The sequence below is a fragment of the Talpa europaea genome (assembly GCF_964194135.1).
Source record: "Talpa europaea genome assembly, chromosome: 13".
In the NCBI taxonomy this organism is placed as follows: domain Eukaryota; kingdom Metazoa; phylum Chordata; class Mammalia; order Eulipotyphla; family Talpidae; genus Talpa; species Talpa europaea.
This window is the reverse complement of record NC_140080.1, coordinates 59,762,077-59,780,807: the sequence shown is the minus strand read 5'-3', so window position 1 is coordinate 59,780,807 and position 18,731 is coordinate 59,762,077. Positions and strand designations below refer to the sequence as shown.

The window sequence follows — 18,731 nt, the reverse complement described above, 5'->3', positions numbered from 1 at the left end:
CAGATAGAGTGAGGATTTGCTGGGGGCTGGGAGGACTGCCAACCTCCTGGACCCCCAGCACCCCTGCCTGCTATATGCCCAGTAAATCTAAATAAAAGACCTGCAAAAGCCACTGAGGACTCTGACTCCTCCTTTACCCGGTCTACTGGATCAGAAAACCTGCTCAGTGGCCTGTCCTGCCCCTACACTGGCCACCCGGGAGCAACCCACATGGCACAGCAGACCTTTGCTGCCTTGTCCCACTGCTCCCCTCAGCAGTGTATTTCAGTAGATCTGCCTGCTTTGCTCCCCACTGTCTCTGGTGAATCCTCTCACCACCACCCCCATCTCTGGCTTACACCCCAGTTCTTGCATGCATAAATAAATCTTTAGGAAAAAGAAGAACCTCAAGGAGTCCACATAAAAGAATTATACTCTGAACTCACGTTAAACTTAATATAAATACAAATGGATAGACACAGAAATGTGTGTGTGTATTCTAATACTTAGGAGTTATCAGTTAAGAGGGCTTAAATAATACCCAGTAACAACGACCACGCCTAGTGAACAGATCTTAGTGTCTAAATACCTTTCCTCAACAAAGGAACCAGAGTATATTACACAAAATTTGTGAAGATGTGTTCCTATTTAAAATTTGTCTTCCATTATATCTTAGAATGTTTTGGCCTTTCTTTAGCTATATATCTTTTCATATGACTTCTTTACAGTTAACTTTGTGTTGGTTTTTTTTTTTTTAAAGATTTATTTATACATACAAGAACTGGGGTACAGGCCAGAGTTTTGGAGAGTGAGAGAATTCACCAGAGACAGAGTGGGGAACAGAACAGGCAGATTGAAATACACTGCTTAGGGGAGCAGCGAGCGAGTCAGGAGAGGTCTGCTGTGCCATGTGGGTCACCTCCCTGGTCGGGTATCGAACTTGTGCCATTGTGGCTGCGGTGAGCTTCATAGGTTGCATCTTAACCCCTTGCACCACCAAGGAGGCCCCTAACTTTGTTCTTTTAAAAGACTTTTTACTATTTAATAAATAATAAACGTTTATTGTGACAATTACACAAGAGAAGTGCAAAGAAAAACCAATTTCTCAATGGTTTCTGAAAGCTTAAAACTTCAACTTATTTAAAATATTCAGGGGCCTCCCTGGTGGCACAGGTGTTAAAGACAGCACCATCGCCAGCTACTGCAACATGAATTCAATCCCTGGCCAGCCAGGGAGTTAACCCACATGGGCAGGAGACGTCTTCTGTCTTGCCCACTGCTCCCCTCAATAGTGTATTTCAGTCAATCCACCTGCTCTGTTCCTCACTCTGGTGAATCCTCTCACCCACCACACCTCTGGCCTGTACCACGGTTCTTGTATGCATAAATAAATAAATCTTAAAAAAAAGACATTAATAAATATATCAATAGGCAAACATGAGCAGTAAGATTTGCTAATTTTGAATGGTTTTTTGGAACCTTTTAATATTTTCTATTAGTTTCCTGTTGTTGCATAACAAATTACCACAAATTTAGCAGCTTAAAACAACACATTTGTTATTTAGCAATTTATAAGGTTGGGAGTTTAAGTACAGCTAGTTGAATCTTCTACTCAGGATCTCAGAGCCTGGCCACAGCTAACAGTCAGGCTGTGATCTCATCTGAAGACCTGACTGGGAAGAATCTGCTATCAAGCTTGTTGGCCTATTTCCCTGCAATTGTAGGACTAAGAAACTATGTTTTCCTAGTGGATCCCAATAGTTCCTTGCTATGGAGATCTCTTCAAGGGCAGTTCATATGACTCTGCTTCTTCAAGGCATGCAGGAGAGAAGGAGTCTCTAGCTCTAGTCTGTTAATCTTAAATCATATAACCTAATAATCATAGGAGTGTTGACATCACATCACTTTTTCTGTATTCTATTGGTTAGACACAGCTCCCACTTACAATTAAGGGGAAAGGACTATACAAAGGCATAGATTACAGGAGGAAGAGATCATTGGAGTTTATGTTAAGGTCTGAGTTATTTCCTCATGTAAATTTGAACCAATACTTTTTATTTTAAGGAAGAATATGAATGTTTGTCTAACAAAAAGGAAACCTGGACACCTTCCACCCCAATCATCTCATTTATAAACAAGGAATTGAAGCTTGGAAAAGAGTAAATGATTTTTCTAAATTTGGTGGATGAGTTCAGAGCTGGTTTTGATCCCAAGGTTAGCTTGCTTTCTATGCACTGTGATGCCTGTCAAGTAATTTATTTTACTTTATGTTTTTGCTCTAAGGTTAAGTAAAGTGAAATATATATGTATTTATTAGACCAGGCAGAAGGCAGGTAAGGCATTATAAAGAATGTTATATATAAATTGTCAAGTATAAATTGTCAAGCATGGCAACCAGAGTAAATATTTGTGTACTCAGGAGCAAAAGTCACTGAGTGAAAGAGAATTACTTATGTTCAGGGGAGATTCTTACACTATTTGATTTAATCATCCCAACCATAATGCAACAATTAATATTCTGCTGATGAAAAACAAAACAGGCTGAGGAAAGGTAATGAGTTATTCTCAATACTGGCAATCATCAAGTTGTAATGATCAAATAAATTGCTCACTTTAGGCCCATCACATTTCCCTGTCATTAATTTATATCTTTAATTTAGAATCCTGTGAATTATTTTAGTCTATACGAACCCTTACCTTTTCCCTGTAGCCTGCTGAAGTCTGACCACTCCTGGCATCTATGGATGATAGCAGAACATACACTTTTTTTTTTTTTAGAACATACACTTTTTAAAGATTTATTTATTTTTACAAGAACGGGAGTACAGGCCAGATGTGCAGGAGGGTGAGAGGAGTCACCGGAGACAGAGCGGGGAACAGAATAGGCAGACTGATGAAATGCACTGCTGAGGAGAGCAGCGGGCAAGACAGGAGAGATCTGCTGTGCCATGTGGGTATCTCACTGGCCGACCCTGCTCCAACCCACGCTGCAGAGGCTGCGGATAGCTTCACAGCGCAGCACCCAACTGCCTGCACCACCAGGGGAGGCCCAGAACACAATTTTTTTTTAAGATTTATTTACCCATACAAGAACTGGGGCACAGGTCAGAGATGGGGGGAGGGGAGAGGACTCACCAGAGTCAGAGTGGGGAACAGAACAGGCAGACTGATGAAATATACTGCTGAGGGGAGCAGCGGGCGAGTCAGGAGAGGTTTGCTGTGCCATGTGGGTCACTACCCTGGCGGGGGGATCAAACTCCTGCTGCAGTGGCTGCAGATAGCTTCACAGTGCTGTCTTAACTCCTTGCGCCACCAAAGAGGCCCCCATAATAAATTTTTTAACTCCTTCAGATATGTTACCTCGGGCTTTAATCATGTGGGCATAAGGAAGTCTAGGAGAACCTATTTCAAAAATGGTTTGTTGTCTGTACATTAGGTGACTGTAAATTCCCGTTAAGTCTATGAAGCCAGAACATAAATGAACCATAAACAGACTTAAGAATTGTTTTAATCCCAGTTCCTATTCTTGATCTTCTCACTTATTTTCGATATGTCTTCTTACTTAAGGCATGCGTTGGCTACTAAAAGGATTTACAGAGAGATTTAAAGCAAACTATCAATGTCCTGACGTTGAATCTTACAGCCTTTGGAGGCAACACAACTTCCCGGGGAATGTAGGATACTTTCAGTAAGTAGTGCATTCTCCAAACATATCTCTGGCATTAACACCCCCAAATCTTGGATTAAGTGTACCTCAATCCAAGGCACACTTCCTGAGTGCCAAACCCGGTAGTTTACGGGAAGGATTTACCGAGACCCTGCGCTGTGCGCAATAGCTCAAGGTCACCCGGGCACGTGCCCGCCCCGAGCCCTGAGCGTGTTGCAAGGCCCAGCTCCTTTTCCGAAGTCGGAGGCCGCTCTTGCCCCATTCTTGGGGTGCACCCGGCAGACTACGACGGGTCAGGAGACCCCTCGCAGTCAGCCGTGTGGAGGAGCTTGGAACCCCGCCTCTGGAAGGTTCCTGAGTGGCTGGCGGCGGGGGCGGCTCCGGAGAAGGCGGGGCGGAGCCGGCGGCGTCCAGCGGGCTGGGCTACGCCTCCCGGGGCCGCTCGGCCGCACCCGTTGGCTGAAGCCGCGCTCCGTCCGGCCGCAAACGCTCGGGTGGAGGGTCCGCCGCGACGTCGCGCCGGCTCTCGCCGGATACCCGAGTGGCGGTCCCCTTGCCGCCCTAGCCCGCTTGCCTGCTGGCTGGGCGCCCGCCGCAGTACCCGAGCGTCGCGCTCCCCGGGCTATGCAGAGCTTAGCCATGGACCTGCGGATGCTCTCCCGGGAGCTCTCCCTCTACCTGGAGCACCAAGTCCGGGTTGGATTCTTCGGTTCGGGAGTGGGCTTATCCCTGATCCTAGGCTTCAGCGTCGCTTATGCCTGCTACTACCTGAGCAGCATTGCCAAGGTGAGCCGGGGGGTGGAGCGGGCGCCAAGGCGCAGGGCCGCGGGCGGCTTTGCCAGGAGCGATAGCAGCGAGCGAAACCGGGGTGGGCAGTTGGCAATGATTGGGGCGCTCTTGAGGGCGACCTTAGTGCTCAAGAGTTGTTGACCTTTGCCGGCATCTAATGGACACCCTTGGAGCGCGCGCGGGAAAGCTGACCAGCCCCTGACTTACTGCCCGTGGGTCGGGTCCGGGTCCTTGAACCGCAGCTCAAAAACCCCAATTTCTCCGCGCGAGTGGCACTGCCCTGCCACCGTTCGCTAATGCAACAGTGCTGCTCGGCAGTGCTGTAGCACTTTTCCGAATGGTTCCCTTATCTCAACTCTCATCTTTCTCTCCAGCGGGCTGATGAAGTAAACACTTCTTAAGTCCACTGTGATTGTGATTTGCCTTAGGCTTCCAAAAGGAAATGTAACCCAACGGGTTACGCGCGCGATGGGGACAAGTTTGTGCTCATTTGTCGTTTATGGTTAGCAGAAACTTTGCTCTGTTCTGGATCCTTCACTAATGCTGTTTTTCCCAAACAGAAGCCCCAGTTAGTGACGGGGGGTGAGAGTTTCAACCGCTTCCTTCAGGACCACTGTCCGGTGGTGACCGAAACATACTACCCGACAGTCTGGTGCTGGGAGAGTCGAGGACAGACACTGCTGAGACCTTTCATCACTTCTAAGCCCCCGGTGCACTACAGGAAGTAAGTACATTGACATTTTCAGTCATTTCTTCAAAGCCACAGTATTTTGGATACTCCCAGTTCTCCTCGGTTAATAGAAACCTCTGGTTTAGTAAGTATATAAAAAAGAAAGGGGACGTGAAAGTGGAAGATATAGCCCCCTTATCCAGCTGAAAGAAAATGTTCAGGCATTGATTTTCCCTGTTTTACACGCCGCCCACCCCACCCCCCCACCTCCGCCCTGTGTCCTGATGTAAAATGTTTATTACTGGGATGAGGGGAGTGTTTGGGAGTTACTGTTTGCCAATTTGTCATGCATTGACCCCAGGACCAAAATCCTTTGATGATGTGCACCAGTTCATGAATGGTGGTGGTGGGGACCAGAAGAATACCAATGAATTTGGATTTTGTGTGATAGAACTCTAAAGTCTTCATATTGATAAGCAGATAGGTTTTTGATGATAGTGTCCTTGAAATGCTTAAAATATGACCCAGAATATCAGTAACCAAGAAATTTAAATGGTGCCTATTATTAATTTCCCTGAGTCATCTAGTCTTTCTGGAATCCCTTTTGTTGCCTAGATTTTGTTTGGGAAAAATGTATAGCTTCATAGATACTGTGTGAGAAGTACTTTAAAATGTTAAGGAAGCAAATGTTGTAATACACTTTACCAAGTGAGGGACTGCATGAATAGAGAGCAAGATCAGCGATAGGTCAGCGTTTTACTTATTCATAATTCTCTGTTGAATTATTTGGGTGACCTCAATCAAATAGGGGTTAACTGCTGGGTATTTTAGAGATATAAGGAAATGATTAAATAAACATTTGAAGTATTTGGAAGTTCATTTTTATATATTATCTTTTACTGAAGTTGCTGGAAATATTTTATGGTGCTGATCTTCATAAAGTTTCTATAATAAAAGTGAAATAAGTACATGTGTTAGTGAACATCAAAAAAAGTTATTTTGAGATGATCAAATGTCATAAATTTATAGAATTGAGACATTAATGTTAAGATATGACTTAGAACACTTAGTATGTAATGTCTTTTGAATTATTTCTTTCAGTGAACTTATTAAAACTGCAGATGGAGGACAGATTTCACTGGACTGGTTTGATAACGATAACAATAAGTGTTATATGGATGCCAGCACTAGACCTACTATCTTACTGTTGCCTGGCCTCACTGGAACAAGCAAGGAATCATATATCCTTCATATGATCCATCTTAGTGAAGAATTGGGATACAGGTACCAGTAAAAGATTTTTTTCATTTTTCACTTAATTTATTCTATTTTTAAAATTTATTTATTTATGCATACAAGAACTGGGGTACAGGCCAGAAGCATGGGGGCTGGGAGGACACACCAGAGACAGAGAGAGGAACAGAACAGACAGATTGGCTTATATACACTGCTGAGGGGAGCAGCGGGCAAGTCAGGAGAGTTCTGCTGCACCATGTGAGTTGCTCCCTAGCCTGCAATTGAACTCATGTTGCAGTGGTTGCAGATTGCTTCGTAGGTTGTGTCTTAACCCCTTGCACCACCAGGGAGGCCTACTTAATTTATTCTAAATGAAGCACAAATATATATATATTTTTAAAGGTTTATTTATGCATACAAGAGCGGGGGTGCAGACCAGAGTTGCAAGGAGTAAGAGGTTTCATCAGAGACAGAATAGGGAGCAGATAAAGCAGGTCTACTGAAACACACTCCTGAAGGGAGCAACGGGTGAAACAGGAGAGGTCTGCTGCACCATGTGGATTAAGTCCCTGGCTGGGGATCGAACTTGTGCTACAGTGGTTGTGGATTGCTTTATAGTGCTGCGTTTTAACCCCTTGTGCCACCAGGGAGGCCCCATATCTATGTTTTTAAGAAATACTTATTATTTATTGCATGGCTTAAGCAATTCCTTAAATAATTTTTCTCTGCTTCCTCCTTTTCCTCTTTTTCAGATAGAGACATATTAAATCATCTGACAGGAGATGGCACTTAGTATAATAGACACTCAGCGTATTTTGAGTGAATGAATGAATGAAATTAACATCACCTAGGAATTAAGAAAAGAGCCAGGTCTGAGAAGCAGTGGACCCCATTGGAGGCCCCATTAGGCTACGGAGAACACTCATTTCAAACCCCTGAGAGAGTACAGTGGCTTCCATGTCACACATGTGACACTCTCGGGCCCTGGATCCATTAATTTTTCTCTCATCAACTTATATCCCAAATATAGCAAAATATTCATAATCAGCTTGGAGGTCATCCTTATTTTTCCAAAAGTGACTTGTGCCTCTTCTGTCCACCTGAGTTTGCAGGTGCACATGGCCAGTGTCCAGTTGATGATGCCACAGCATTTTTGAGTAACCATTATTCAACTCAGGCACCAGCTAGAAATTTTTTTTTTTTTTGGCAATTGACTTAGCAACTTTAAATTTCAAGTTTACTTCTAGAATCTTAAAGCAGGGTCATTGCAAAAGATACTGCTTTTTCGTGCTTCAGTCCTTTTTATTTATTTATTTTTGTTTAAAGATTTATTTATTAATGCATACAAGAACTGGGGTACAGGCCAGAGGTGTGGGGAGTGAGAAAATTTACCAGAGACAGAGTGGGGAGCGGAACAGGCGGATTGACTGAAATACACTGCTGAGGGGAGCAGCAGGCCAGCAGGAGAGGTTTGCTGTGCCATGTGGGTCAGCTCCCTGGCCGGGGATCGAACTTGTGCTGCAGTAGTTGCAGATAGCTTCATAGTACTTATGCTTAACCCTTTGTGCCACCAGGGAGGTTTCCCAGTCTTTTTTAATTGATGGCAATTATTATAATGGAACACTGATTTGCATTTAAAATAGAGTTGTATTATTTCCTGAACTTGAACACTTGTTTGAAAAACTTTTTGAGTTATATGTTGAGTTTACATTACCGAAAATAGATATAAAAAGGAAAATGCTTTAATATTTAATTCAATTTTCACACGTTAACTTTGGTCTTTTACAGATAAGGCCTATTTTGTCAATGAAATGAACTTTTCAAAACTATGATACAGTGTTCCAGAATTATGGTTCCAATGAAATTTTCACTAAGCAATAATAAGAATTCATCATTATTGCATGTTTAAGCACCTTCCATGTAAGATGTAGACTTGTTCTAATTTTTTGTAATTCAGCAGTGCTCAGGAAGTATAGACCAAGAAACCTTTTGTACATATTTAAATTGCTGGTCCTATACTTGGCCTGAAATTCTCCCAAGACTTAGAATGTGCTTTTAGCAACAGCTCCAAGAAAAAGAAAAAGCTCCAAAAACTATCCCAGGAAGATTAGAATGAATGTTTCCCTCATGGGATATATGCCATGGTGACATTTCTCAATCCATTCCTGTGCCCCAATAAAAACAAAAGCCCCCCCCCCAAAAAAAAAGGCCCTGAGGAAAAAAAGAAAAAAAATAAAAGTGCTTTTAAAAGCAATGTAGTTGAAACTCAAGGACTAAATCTCATAAGTTCTGGGGATGCCAGTAAGCATGGCTTTCTTCCATCCTTTACAAAAGTTACCAAATTTTATTTCCAAGGCTGTCATTACACTGTTTCAAAAGCTACTGGAAGATTCAGAAATTTTATTGTGAAAATATGATATAAGAAAGGCTTTGTTCTAGGTACTCTGAGGAGATACAAGAGTTTTTTAAGTTGTTCTAGACTCAATGAGGCTATGAGAGGAGAAGACAGTGACCAGATTAAAAGTCAGCTTATTTGGTTTTTGGAAACTAAAACACCAAATCAGACTGGGCTTGAAGGTAGCAGAATGTATGAATATGCAAAGGTCAATAAGCTTTTTAATGGTGGTTTGGTCTTCCCTTTTTCATTTATTTACTTACTGTATTTTATTTATCATTGAAGAAAAACCACAGTAGCAACTTCTGTGTTGCCTTCAATAAGATCAAATAGTTCATCTTTAACATAACTGCCACGCTTCAGAATTGAATTCAATACAATCATTATTACATTATTACTTATTACCCCCATTTATTTTTTTTTTAAAGATTTATTTATTTGTACAAGCACTGGGTACAGGTCAGAAGTGTGGGAGGGTGAGAGAATTCACCAGAGTCAGAGCAGAGAGCAGAGCAAGCAGATTGATGAAGTACACTGCTGAGGGGAGCAGTGGGCGTGGCAGGAGAGGTCTGCGAGCCATGTGGGACCCTCACCAGGCGGCCAGGGAATGAACCGGCACTGCAGAGGCTGGGGGCAGCTTTGCAACCCAGCGCTCAACCACTGCACCACTGGGGAGGCCCTACCCCCATTTATTTTTAACTGCAAGCAATCTCTGGATCTCCTTTGGAGATCCAGTTGAAGAGGGTGTATCAGTTAGCTTTTGCTGTGTAACGAAATATCCCAGAACTTCGTGGCTAAAAGCAACAACCATCTACTCACAATTCTGTGGGTCAGCTGGGTGGTTCTGCGCTGGTCTTGGCTAAGTTCATTGGTGGATTTGTATTCAACAGCAAGGAAGGTCTGTGCTTGAGGGCCCTCTGGAGGAATGACTCATCTCACTTCTGCCAGGTCTCTCATTCACCATCAGACTCCCCTCAGGGTTGTTCATTAGATGGCAGCGGGTTCCAAGAGTTTCCAAAAGCAAAAGCTGCAAGGCCTCTTACGACCCAAGATGAGAACAATGTTGTTTCTGCCAAACTCTAATCAAAGCTAATCATGTGGTCAAAGAGTAAGGATATAGACTCCCCCTCTTGATAGGAAGAACTATAAAATATTTTTATAATCTGCCACAGACAGTTTCAGAAACTACTGGTAGTTTCAAAGATCACTGAGGTAAATAAAAAATGGATTTGAAATTATGGTACAAGGCTGTGCTGAGTACTTACGTGGCAAAGCATCTAGTCATTGATACTACAGCATGGGGTCTAGTAGCTAACAGAGTTTGTTGGAGGCTGTGAAATACCTGGAATGTGCATGGGCTCTGGAGCCAGGCCTGGGTTCAATGTTAGAAGCACCACTTACTGATGACCCTCAACAATTAATTTTTTTATGGACAATTAATTTTTAATTTCCCCAATCAGTTTCTCACTACAGATAATTTATTTTTTTAAAGATTTTATTTATTTATTTATACAAGCGCTGGGTACAGTCAGAAGCGCGGGAGGGTGAGAGAATTCACCAGAGCCAGAGTGGGGAACAGAACAGGCAGACTGACGAAATACACTGCTGACTGGAGCAGCGGGCGTGGCAGGAGAGGTCTGAGCGCCATGTGGGACCCTCTCCTGCGGCCAGAGATCAAACCGGTGCTGCAGAGGCTGTGGGCAGCTTCGCAGCCCAGTGCTCAACCGCTGCGCCACCAGGGGAGGCCCACTACAGATAATTTAAATGAATTAGAACATATAAATTATTTGGTTCAATATATTAAAAAGGGGGGTCTTTAGAAAGGTTTGATTTTTCTTCCTTTCTGTTTCCTGACCAGAATAGAATATTTTTCCATGGGGGACCTCCCTAGTGGTGCAAGGGGTTAATATGCAGCACTATGAAGCAATCTTCAGCCACTGCAGCACAAGTTTGATCCCCGGCCAGGGAAGTGACCCATATGGTGCAGCAGACCTCTCCTAACTTGCCTGCTGCTCCCACCGAAAATACACTGCTGTACTTTTGGTGGATCTGCCTGTTCTGCTCCCCACTCTGTCTCTGGTGAATCCTCTTACCCCCCCATCTCTGGCCTGCACCCCAACTCTTGTATGCATAAATAATAAATCTTTTATAAAAAATAATTTTTTAATATAATTTAAAGCACAAGTACAAGCAAACCTACTTCTTGGGAAATAAAACATTTAATTTCGTTGTCGGAATACTTGAATATTATTATAATGTCCTTATACAGCAGACTTTAATAGGCAGTATAACTACCCCTGTATTATGGGGATGTACTTACCTTTGGTTCCCAGCTACTATCTTGTGTAAAGGTTGAATGTTGAGGGAAAGTCATGACTTCTGTCATGTCTCCAGGAAATTATTGATGACTTACTTGTAAAATACAATTTAGGCATTAGAGAGAATCTAACTCCTGGCATGTAGACAAAGCAATATAAAGGTTGACTGTTATTGCTGCTAAACAATTTTTTCCCCTATACCTGAAAACTAAAAAAAACATAAAACTTTTCTGCTAAGGTTCACCAATTAAAAATTAATAATGGATAGGATGGAAACTAAGCTAAAGATAACTCTGAGTGAAGAGCTTACTAAGTCAGAGATAAATAGAATTGAATAAGGAATATTTGACTGGCCTACAGTGTCCATCTTCACTGGCAGAGTATAGTATGTACTCTCTGGATAGACTTGTCCCTCAGAGGAGAATTGCTGAGCCAAACAGCCCTTCATTTGTCCAAGTTTTAGCAATCAGAGAAGCCCTCCACCTCTTAAAGAATGAAAAAAGTGAGAAAGGCCAGGAGACCAGGAGTATGTTTAGACAAAAGTCCTAATAGAAATGAGAGGGCTGGAGAAAAGGTAGTTTCCCTCTAATAAGTTATACCCATGTGAATAAAAAAGTAGTTATCTTTTTCTTCAAGATTCTTTTTTTAAATTCTCTATTTGGTAACATAGCCTGGCAGATACTATTTTATCTGCCTGAAACGATATGTTTTCTTACTTCTTTTTCCTATTCTCTGAATTGACTTCTAGCACTATAATTAAAACCAAAGAAAAAAGTAGTAACTCTGAGACTGCCCAGCTCATCTTTTATTTGTACTTTTTAAAAAAAGATTTATTTTATTTATTTATGCATACAAGAACTGGGGCTTAGGCCAGAGATACCAGGGGTAAGAGGATTCACCAGAGACAGAATGGGGAGCAGAACAGGCAGGTTTACTGAAATACACTGCTGAGAGGAGCAGCAGACGAAACAGAAGAGATCTGCTGTGCCATATGGTTCAGCTCCCTGGGCAGAAATCACTCATATGGCAGTAGCTGGTGATAACTTGATAGCACTGAGACTTTAACCCCTGTGCCACCAGGGAGACCCTTCATATACTATTTTATTCTACCCATAACTAATATTTTAAAAATGACCTACCCAGAATTATGCAATAATATGTTTATTGAAATCTAGGTCAGTCATTAAGTATTTTGGTACTATAAAGTTCAGTATCAGAAACTGTATTCCCAAAGAGGATGTGGTCTAGTTGAAGTGACTAAGAGTATGCACTGGGAGGGAAGAAATGCATTAGAGAGAACCAGATTTGGCTACAAGTGAGAGAAAATTCAAAACAACAGTACTGAAACAAGTTACAACTCCTCTCTCTCTCTCTCTCTCTCTCTCTCTCTCTCTCTCTCTCTCTCTCTCTATCTCTCTCTCTCTCACCCCCTCTCCGGTAAAAATTCGAGAAAGTAGACCAGGACTTCCATGGTGCTCTATAGTGTCAGAAACTAACTTTGACTTATCCTGTTTCAATACACATGGTTACGCCAGCACCAGCAGTCCTATCTGCCTTCTAATACCCAAGGAAGAGACTGCACCACCTTCCTTTAAGAATGCTTCCCAACCATTGTGTGCACCACCTTGCTTATATCACTTGGGTCTGATCTTTCTTAGCTACAAAGGAGACTTAAAAATGAAATCTTTATTTCAGGCAGCCAGGTACCTAATTGGAATTGGGATATTCTATTATTGACAATGAACAGGAAAATGGATATTGGGATAAAACTGGCAGCAGCTCAAACTGAGTGATCAGAATACTACAAGTGCCAGAATTCTGGAATTTCAGAAAAAAACAAGAGTGACATTTTACAGAGGGAAGGAAGAAATGGGTCAGCAGTGTCAGAGGCAACGGAATGGGAAGGAAAATGAAGACAGATAAAGCAATATTTGAGAAGATTCAGTAGAACAATGAGGAAGGAAGCCATATACCTGGGAATTCAGATGACCTTAGGAGATAAGAACAAGAAGGGATTTCATGTTAAATTTGACAGAGAAGGAGAGAAGCTAAAAGGGATTTTTTAAGGCTGTAGGTTTATGTTTTCAAGACTGTAGGTTTATGTTTGAGGGATTTTTCAAAAGAGTGTAGGTTTATGTTTCAAGAAATGTCTTTCTGTATTTTGTTTACTACTTATAGAAATTACTGATTTTTTAATATGCTTTGACATGAGCAAGATCTTCTATTCTTCACTACAGAGTCTGCCTATTGGTAGTGAGGATGTCATTATTGTGTATGTTTTTTTAAAAAAGGTTTATTTATGGATACAAGAACTGGAGTGTAGGCCAGAGATGCAAGGGCTGAGAGGACTCACCAGAGACAGAGTAGGGAGCAGAACAGGTAGATCTACTGAAATACACTGCTGAGGGGAGCAGTGGGTGAAACAGAGAGGTCTGCTGTGCTATGTGGGTCACCTTCCTGACTGGGGATCAAACTTGTGCTGCAATGGCTGTGGATAGCTTCATAGTGCTGCGTCTTAACCCCTTGAGCCACCAGGGAAGCTCTCCATTGTGTATGTTTTTGAGAGAGATTTGATGTGGGGAATGACTTCATAGTGGTTCAAATTTGACTGCTTTTAAATGTCCCTTTGCATTCTAGTTTGGAGTTTGGCCTATGCATTTTTGATGTAGGGGAAGTATCACCAGTGTATATTCAGCCTTAGGTAACATTTAGCTTTTCTTGCAACACTAGAAGTGCATTGAAGGGTCATCCACTTAATTCTTCCTGAGGGAGGAAGGAAGGGGAGGCTGAACTAAGGAACAGAGGCAGTTAAACAAAAGGGCACGTTCTGACAACTCCCCAGCCTAAAAGCAGTATCTTATATAAGAAGTCATTTTAAGTTACCACCAGAATATTTTTATCTGAAAGTATTTTATCATTATTTTATTGTTAAAATAATTTGTTTTTGAAAAAAGTTTGAGAATGAGTCAGTTAACTGATTATTCATGAGACAAGCTAGAAGAAATGATACATACTGGAAAGCACTAAACAAAGAGTTTAGCTTATTTAATGGTATTTTTGGGAAAAGTTAAGGTGATACTGACAAATGGTCCCATTCTCTTGGGAACTAAATGTTAGATATTCCACTATAAAATGATAGCTCAATTAACTAACTTTCAGAGTGAAAGCTCTTTTTATCAGTGCTAGCTTGCATTTATCTATTTTTTAAATTTTTTTAAAAAGATTTATTTATACAAGCACTGGGTACAGTCGGAAGTGTGGGAGGGTGAGAGAATTCACCAGTGCCAGAGTGGGGATCAGAACAGGCAGACCGACGAAGTACACTGCTGAGGGGAGCAGCGGGCACGGCAGGAGAGGTCTGCGCACCATTTGGGACCCTCGCTGGTGGCCAGGGATCTAACCAGCGCTGCAGAGGCTGCGGGCAGCTTGGCAGCCCAGAGCTCAACAGCTGGGCCACCTGCGGAGGCCCTAATTTGCATTTAAAGGGCATTCTGTTCAGAGCAACTGTCTTCTTTGGAAAAAGACTTTAATGTTACCAGTTTAAATAACATGAATGGACATAGTGAGATCGTTAAGTGGATTTCTGAATCAGATCTGCCAGGGCTCAGCTCTCAGCTCTGTCTCACAGTACCTGTGTTCTCAATGATACATGATTTAATCACTCAGTACCTTGGTTTTCTCAACAATGAAGATATCTATACCTCATAGAATTGTGACATATATGTATATGAAGAATTTGACTAGTACTGGCTTTTGAAAAGTATTTTATGTTGTAATGCAATGTTACAACAAAAAAGAAGATATAAATATTTTTTAAAAAGAAAGAAAGAAAAAGGAACCAGGTCCTTAAATAATGTTGCTTTATTTGAAGTTGGGAGGGATTTTTTTTTCTGTCATCAGCATGATAGGGAAGCAACAAAACAAAATGGCATTATTCAAGGAGCTGCTATACTTTACAAAGGCAACAAATTTTGACTGCTCAAGGTTTTTAGTCATTGGCAGATTATAGGTTTTTTTTTTTTTTTTTTCCCTGAAATACACTGCTGAGGGGAGCAAGAGGTGAGACAGAAGAGGTCTGCTGCGCCATGTGGGTCACCTCCCTGGCCAGGGATTGAACTCGTGGCTGTGAAGAGTTTCATGGTGCTGTGTCCTAACCCCTTGCACCATGAGGGAGGCCCCCAGATAATAGATTCTAATGGAAGCAGTTTAACATCAGAGTTCACATTTATCAACATTTGTTCAGTTATGTATTAAGTATAGTTGGCAATATAAATAAATATATAGGTATATTGATTCACAAGTATTTTGCATTTAAAAATATAAGTTAGGGAACGTAAAAGAGTGAAGCATGCCATTGTCTGGCTTAATTAGGGAAAACCTTACTCTTTTAGTCTGGTCGGAAGGAATGGGTGCTTTCTGCCTAGACCCTCAGTGAGAAATCATCCCAGGAGGATCCAAAGATAGCAATGTGCCTCATAAGTCAGTGGGTGATACAGGGAGTAAGAAGGAAATGCCTTTCTACGGTGGAGAGATTGAGGGATTTATATCCAAGACTTGTCTCTGACTCAGTTTTGGATACCAAAGTTTCCAGTAGTGACACTAGAATAGTGTACAACACTATTGATGTAAAACTATTAAATAGCATTTCCCATAGATTAATTCAACTAGGTCCTTTGTTGACAGAATCTATAGAAATACAAGAGAGACCCAGCTAGAATTCAATGAGTAAGATAAAATATGAGAACACCAGAAAGCAACTGAGTAAATGTTAGGTAAATGAGAAAGCTAGTGGGAAAAAATATAAAATAAAATATGAAATCAGTATGAGAACTCTTCATGCTCATTGTATAATGACTTTCAGCTTCATCACATTTAGAATAACTGACTCTTTTTTTTTCCCCTCATAGCTACAGGTTTTGAGGTATGCCTAACAAATAACATGCATTATATAAATTTTAATTTCTTATTTTTTTTAATTCATAAGGCCACTTAGAGCTTATGATCAGCAAGAGAGAACCAGAATTGCTATTTTGGTTTAATCTCATCAAATTTAACTTTGTTGAATGTCTGCCACATGATAGGCTCCATACTAGGTGCTATACATTGGTTACCTTATTTAATATGCACCAAATTCTAAATATATATTATTATCCCCATTTTACCACCCCCAATCAGAACTCCAGTATTAATAATTTCACCAAAATTAGACAACATGTGACAAGTTAAAATTTCAACTGTGGGCCTCCCTGGTAGTGCAGGCAGTTGAGCGCAGTGCTATGAAGCTGTCCGCAGCCTCTGCAGTGCCAGTTCTATCCCCACTGGCCACAGAGATACCCACATGGTGGGGCAGACCTCTCCTGTCTCGCCCACCGCTCCCCTGAGCAGTGTATTTTGGTTGGTCTGTCTATTCTGTTCCCCGCTCTGTCTCAGGTGAATCCTCTCACCCTCCCGCACATCTGGCCTGTATCCTGGTTCTTGAAGAAAAATAAAGAAATCTTAAAAAAAATTTCAACTGTACAGGCTTGTGGTAGATAAATGTGTGATTTCTATTAGGTCTGTTGAGATGTTGACTATTCTTAAAAACTCTGTTGCTTTTTTTTTTTTCAGATTTATTTATTTATGCATACAAGAACTGGGGTGTAATCCAGAGGTGAGGGGCTGGGGGAGGGGTGAGAGGATTCACCAGAGAGAGTAGGGAGCAAAACAGGCAGATCTACTGAAGTACATTGCTGAGAGGAGCAGCTGGGTGAGGCAGGAGAGGTCCCCAACAACGTGGGTTGTTCCTGGCCAGCTGGGGATGGAACTCATGCTGCAGTGGCTGGAGATAGCTTGATAGCGCTGTTTTTAACCCCTGCGCCACCAGGGAGGCCCACTATTGTTTTTTTTATATCCTGTGATGTCTCATACTTTTAGCTTGCGAACAAATCCCATGATTGTTGTTTATTGGGATAATGTATACCTTTAATAGCATAAGATTCAAATTCAATAACTTTTATTTCAGATATTGTATTTCTATGTTCTAGAATTTTGATTTTTTATAGGTTTTATTCATCTACTTAGATTTTCCATTTTGTTATTCATGACAAGCTTATTTTCCTTTATGTTTCTGAGTGTAGCTTTGAGTAGATGCTTTAAATTCTCATCTATTAACTTTAATATCCAGATTACCTCAGGGTCAACTACGTTCTTTTCTTTTGAGTATGAGTCATGTTTTCCTGTTTCTTAATTGTCTAGAAACTTTGAATATGTACTAGACAGTGTGAATGGTCCATTGTAGACTCTCTGGATTCTGTTGTATTTTTTCCAAAGAATGTTCATTGACTTGTTTGTTTTATCAGGCAGAGAACTCATACTCCTCTCTGGTAGACAGCAACTGAAATAACTATTCATTTTTAATCCTTAATTGAACTACTTAGAGTTCTGATTCACACATGTATAAAGGGACAGCTAGAGCTTTGCACCAGAATTTAGGACACTTCCTTTGTCTCTTTTCCAAGGTTTTCTTCCTCCTTTTGTAATTGTTATAGTTGCCCCAAACTCCATTTCCTGGTTTTTCAAATCCACAAAACTGCGAATTTCGATCTGATTTTTGTCCAGCTAGATAAAAAAAACTTATCTAGGGTTAATTTTTTATTCCAAGTGTCAACTCACATTCAGTTTCTGCCTGCTTTTGGTTGTTTTCTGTTGCCTTTATAATGTCAAAGGTTTATAAATCTTAGTCTACAGAAGAATTGATTCAATAGGACCTATTTTGACATTTCTGGGAATAGTACCTCTTCTTTTCTTAACCTGGCATGTAAGAACTCTTTGCCTATCTTAGTCCTAACCTATTTTTCCATTCTTATCTTCTATATAGCCATATTTCAACTAAGATAATGCATCTCTCATCCCTTAGAAAATTTTGTATATTCCTACCATATCTTTGCTTACATTGCTTCCTTTCTTCCACAATATATGCCATACTTTCTTTCTGCTGAAATCATTCCCTTTTCTAAGTGCCAATTTAAGATCTGCCTTTTCCACAAATCCTTTCCTAATCAACTTTGCCCATCCTTACCTCTTAAGGCTTTTTTTAAAAAAATTTATTTATTTATGTATACAAGAACTGGGGTACAGGCCAAAGGTGTGTGTGTGGGGGGGGGGACAGAACGGGCAGACTGACTGAAATACACTGCTGAAGGGAGCAGTGGGTGAGTCAGGAGAGGTCTGCTGTGCCATGTGGGTAGTTCCCTGCCTGGGGATTGAACTCATGCTGCAGTGGCTGCGGATGGCTTCATAGGTTGAGTCTTAACACCTTGCACCACCAGGGAGGCCCTTAAGGCTCTTTGAGCTATACCACTAATGGACAGTGAATCATATGCTGCCTTGTTATAGTCACAGAACTGAAAATATGGCACATTTCTTTTCAGTCTAACTAGACTGTACTCACCTTGAGGACACGAACCTTATATTGTTATTTCATTTTTTTCTACAAGCTGAACTCAGTCTTTGGTTCTGTATATATTCTGTTTAATAAATTTTTGAAAGACTGAGTCACTCCAAGATTAATATTCATGTAGCATTCTAGAACATGATCTGGTACTGAATAAACACTAGTATATGCTATCTGTTGTTCCTTTTTTAATCTGAAATCAGTGTAATGATCTCTGCATCTTCCTCTCACTCTACCCTTTGTTG

At 41.2% G+C, this 18,731-nt stretch overlaps 1 protein-coding gene across 1 annotated transcript in view; it reads left to right on the top strand.

Moving 5' to 3' along the window:
- Positions 1-4,270: 4,270 nt before the first annotated feature.
- The window catches only part of ABHD3 (abhydrolase domain containing 3, phospholipase), a gene marked incomplete at both ends in the record, with an annotated part of 44,932 nt that continues 30,471 nt past the window's right edge, over positions 4,271-18,731 (top strand). The window contains 3 exons of the mRNA XM_084252149.1: positions 4,271-4,432; positions 4,996-5,159; positions 6,207-6,389. Of these exons, the coding sequence (XP_084108275.1) occupies positions 4,271-4,432; positions 4,996-5,159; positions 6,207-6,389 (509 nt within the window). The remainder of the gene's footprint in view (positions 4,433-4,995; positions 5,160-6,206; positions 6,390-18,731) is intronic.